The sequence below is a fragment of the Lactuca virosa genome, chromosome 9 (assembly GCF_052849685.1).
Source record: "Lactuca virosa cultivar CGN04683 chromosome 9, Lactuca_virosa_CGN04683_v6, whole genome shotgun sequence".
NCBI lineage: Eukaryota > Viridiplantae > Streptophyta > Magnoliopsida > Asterales > Asteraceae > Lactuca > Lactuca virosa.
The window spans coordinates 182737508-182739670 of record NC_136434.1 but is presented as its reverse complement, the minus strand read 5'-3'; the positions used below and the strand labels follow the sequence as shown (position 1 = coordinate 182739670).

Here is a 2163-nt window from a genome sequence, read left to right as displayed (position 1 = left end):
ATTTTTTTATTAAAAAAAAATTTAATAGTCATTAAACATTTGTATCCCCTTGTATGTATCTTATGATTTTTTTTTGGAAAAAAAAATTGTAGGTTTCCTAAAATGTATGGTTTTATATATAGTTTTATTTTCAATTTTCTTAAAAAAAATTGTTTAAACGTATTTGTAATGATTGTATCCCCTTGTATGTATCTTATTATTCAATGTTTTGCATGTTGTTAAAAATGATGTTATTTTCTATGTCTCAATTATAGCATACAATAGCAATGTACTATCTATTTGAAGAAGTTTTTATGTGTATAATGTGTAGATACTTTGTATTATACTGTATTGATAAAATAACATTGTGTTTTGGTAGTTTCGGGTTTGTTATAAAATATTTTATTGTCACACCATTTTTAAAGTACAATACTATTTTTTGTATACAAGTAGTATAGAAAAGACAAAATTTTGTGTAAAATAATTTACTTTGGTATTTTATAGAAAGTAAATAGATTATATGAAATGTTTAACTGTTTTATTGTGTGATACTCCAACACTGTTTTTTTTTATAAAACCTTATTTAACTTTATTTATTATTTATTTTGTAGCTTCCTAACAAAAAGATGACATGCAATATATCTGTGAAAGCTTCATGTCACAAGTTGCATGAAGTTTTGAGTCCGTTGAATGGGCCGGTTCGCGCCGTCACCATGATTGATTTTGTGCGGTTTGAAGAGCTTGTAGACCGCATTCTTGTTGACATTGATTATTGGAATCACATGGGTTTGCTTGTTCAGAAAGCATCCATTACTGTTACGGATGTTACGGACGTGCCCCAACAGGAAGGGATGTTTGGAGAGTGTGGTGTCTTTATGCTGATGTTCATGGAGCAGCTTGTTTCTGAACGGGCGATTGGTATATCGACGGCAGCTGTTTTTGCGGCTACTAACTTTCGCAATAGGATGGGCATGGTATACTATGGATCACTACAAAGGCGATTTTGTAGTTAGTTTGATTAGTAATTTTTTAGTAACAAATTATGTGTAATGTTTCATGTCGAAAGATAAAGTTGTATTTTGGTTTATGTTATCAAAATGTCCCGTTATTATGAAACATAAAGAAAGTATCATATCGAGAGAAAATTACATATTATATAGATTAATCATAATAAACAAGCAAATATAATACAATACATATTACATACATAAACTCATAAATAATGCATAAACTTACTAGTAGATTAATCAAGAATTATCAAATTCAAACATTTTGAAAATCATTTGGAAAATTTTATTTTTCTTGAATCACCTAGTCGTATTTTTTTTTGTATGTTTTTGAGAATCTTTCCATCTTAACCTCTTCTTTGTTGGCGTAGTCTGTTGCATCTTGTACCCAAACCCGTGCAGTTTTAATGTCGCGTTCTTTGTCTTGGATCGACCTCATTTTAGACCAGATATCGGCTTGTAACTTATCCAATCGTTTCCTATCTTCTTCAATGCCTTTAATCACGTTCTTGATCTCTTCTTCTTTTATTAATAGTTGTGATCGCTTCTCTTGTGGCATCAACCACCATTTTTCTTGAGAGGTGGACATCAGTTTATGTGATTGAGGTTTATAGAATACATATAAGTCTCTATATATAATTGCAATTTAACCACTTTTTTATAGGTATTGACTACTGTAAAATAGCTTATGACTACTATATTATGTGTTGTCACATCCTCCCAAAACATTATTGTACTTTGACTAATGTCTTATAGGATTTGACTACTGTCTACTAGCCATTGACTACTATGTTATGTTTAGTCTTATCGAACAGTAAAATAGCTTATGACTACTATATTATGTGTTGTCACGTCCAACAATAAACCTCCTTTAGGGACAAGTTCCCATAACGTGTCAACCAATCCCCCTCCCAACGTTGATCCTCCTATAGTAGGAGAGAAGATGGATGAGGAAGTGAAAAAATTATTGTTACAAAGAGAAGCTGAAGTGGATAAGGCTTTTAAAGATTATCATCTCCAAAGAGACCTTCTAGACATCTATTGTGATGACATTGATCGTAAAAAGAATTAGATTATAAGTACCAGGAAAGAAATCCAATCTACCGAGAGTTCGATCCGTTCCGGTGAAGAAAATTTGCGAAAGCTTAAGAGTGAATTAGCACTTTGTGAGTACTAT

At 31.2% G+C, this 2163-nt stretch overlaps 1 protein-coding gene across 1 annotated transcript in view; it reads left to right on the top strand.

The window, feature by feature from the left end:
* LOC145141343 (uncharacterized) overlaps nt 1–1014 on the top strand; it is a 6099-nt gene extending 5085 nt beyond the window's left edge. The window contains exon 3 of the mRNA XM_079074630.1: nt 591–1014. Within this exon, the coding sequence (XP_078930756.1) occupies nt 591–992 (402 nt within the window). The 3' untranslated portion in view covers nt 993–1014. The remainder of the gene's footprint in view (nt 1–590) is intronic.
* The last annotated feature ends 1149 nt before the right edge of the window (nt 1015–2163 follow it).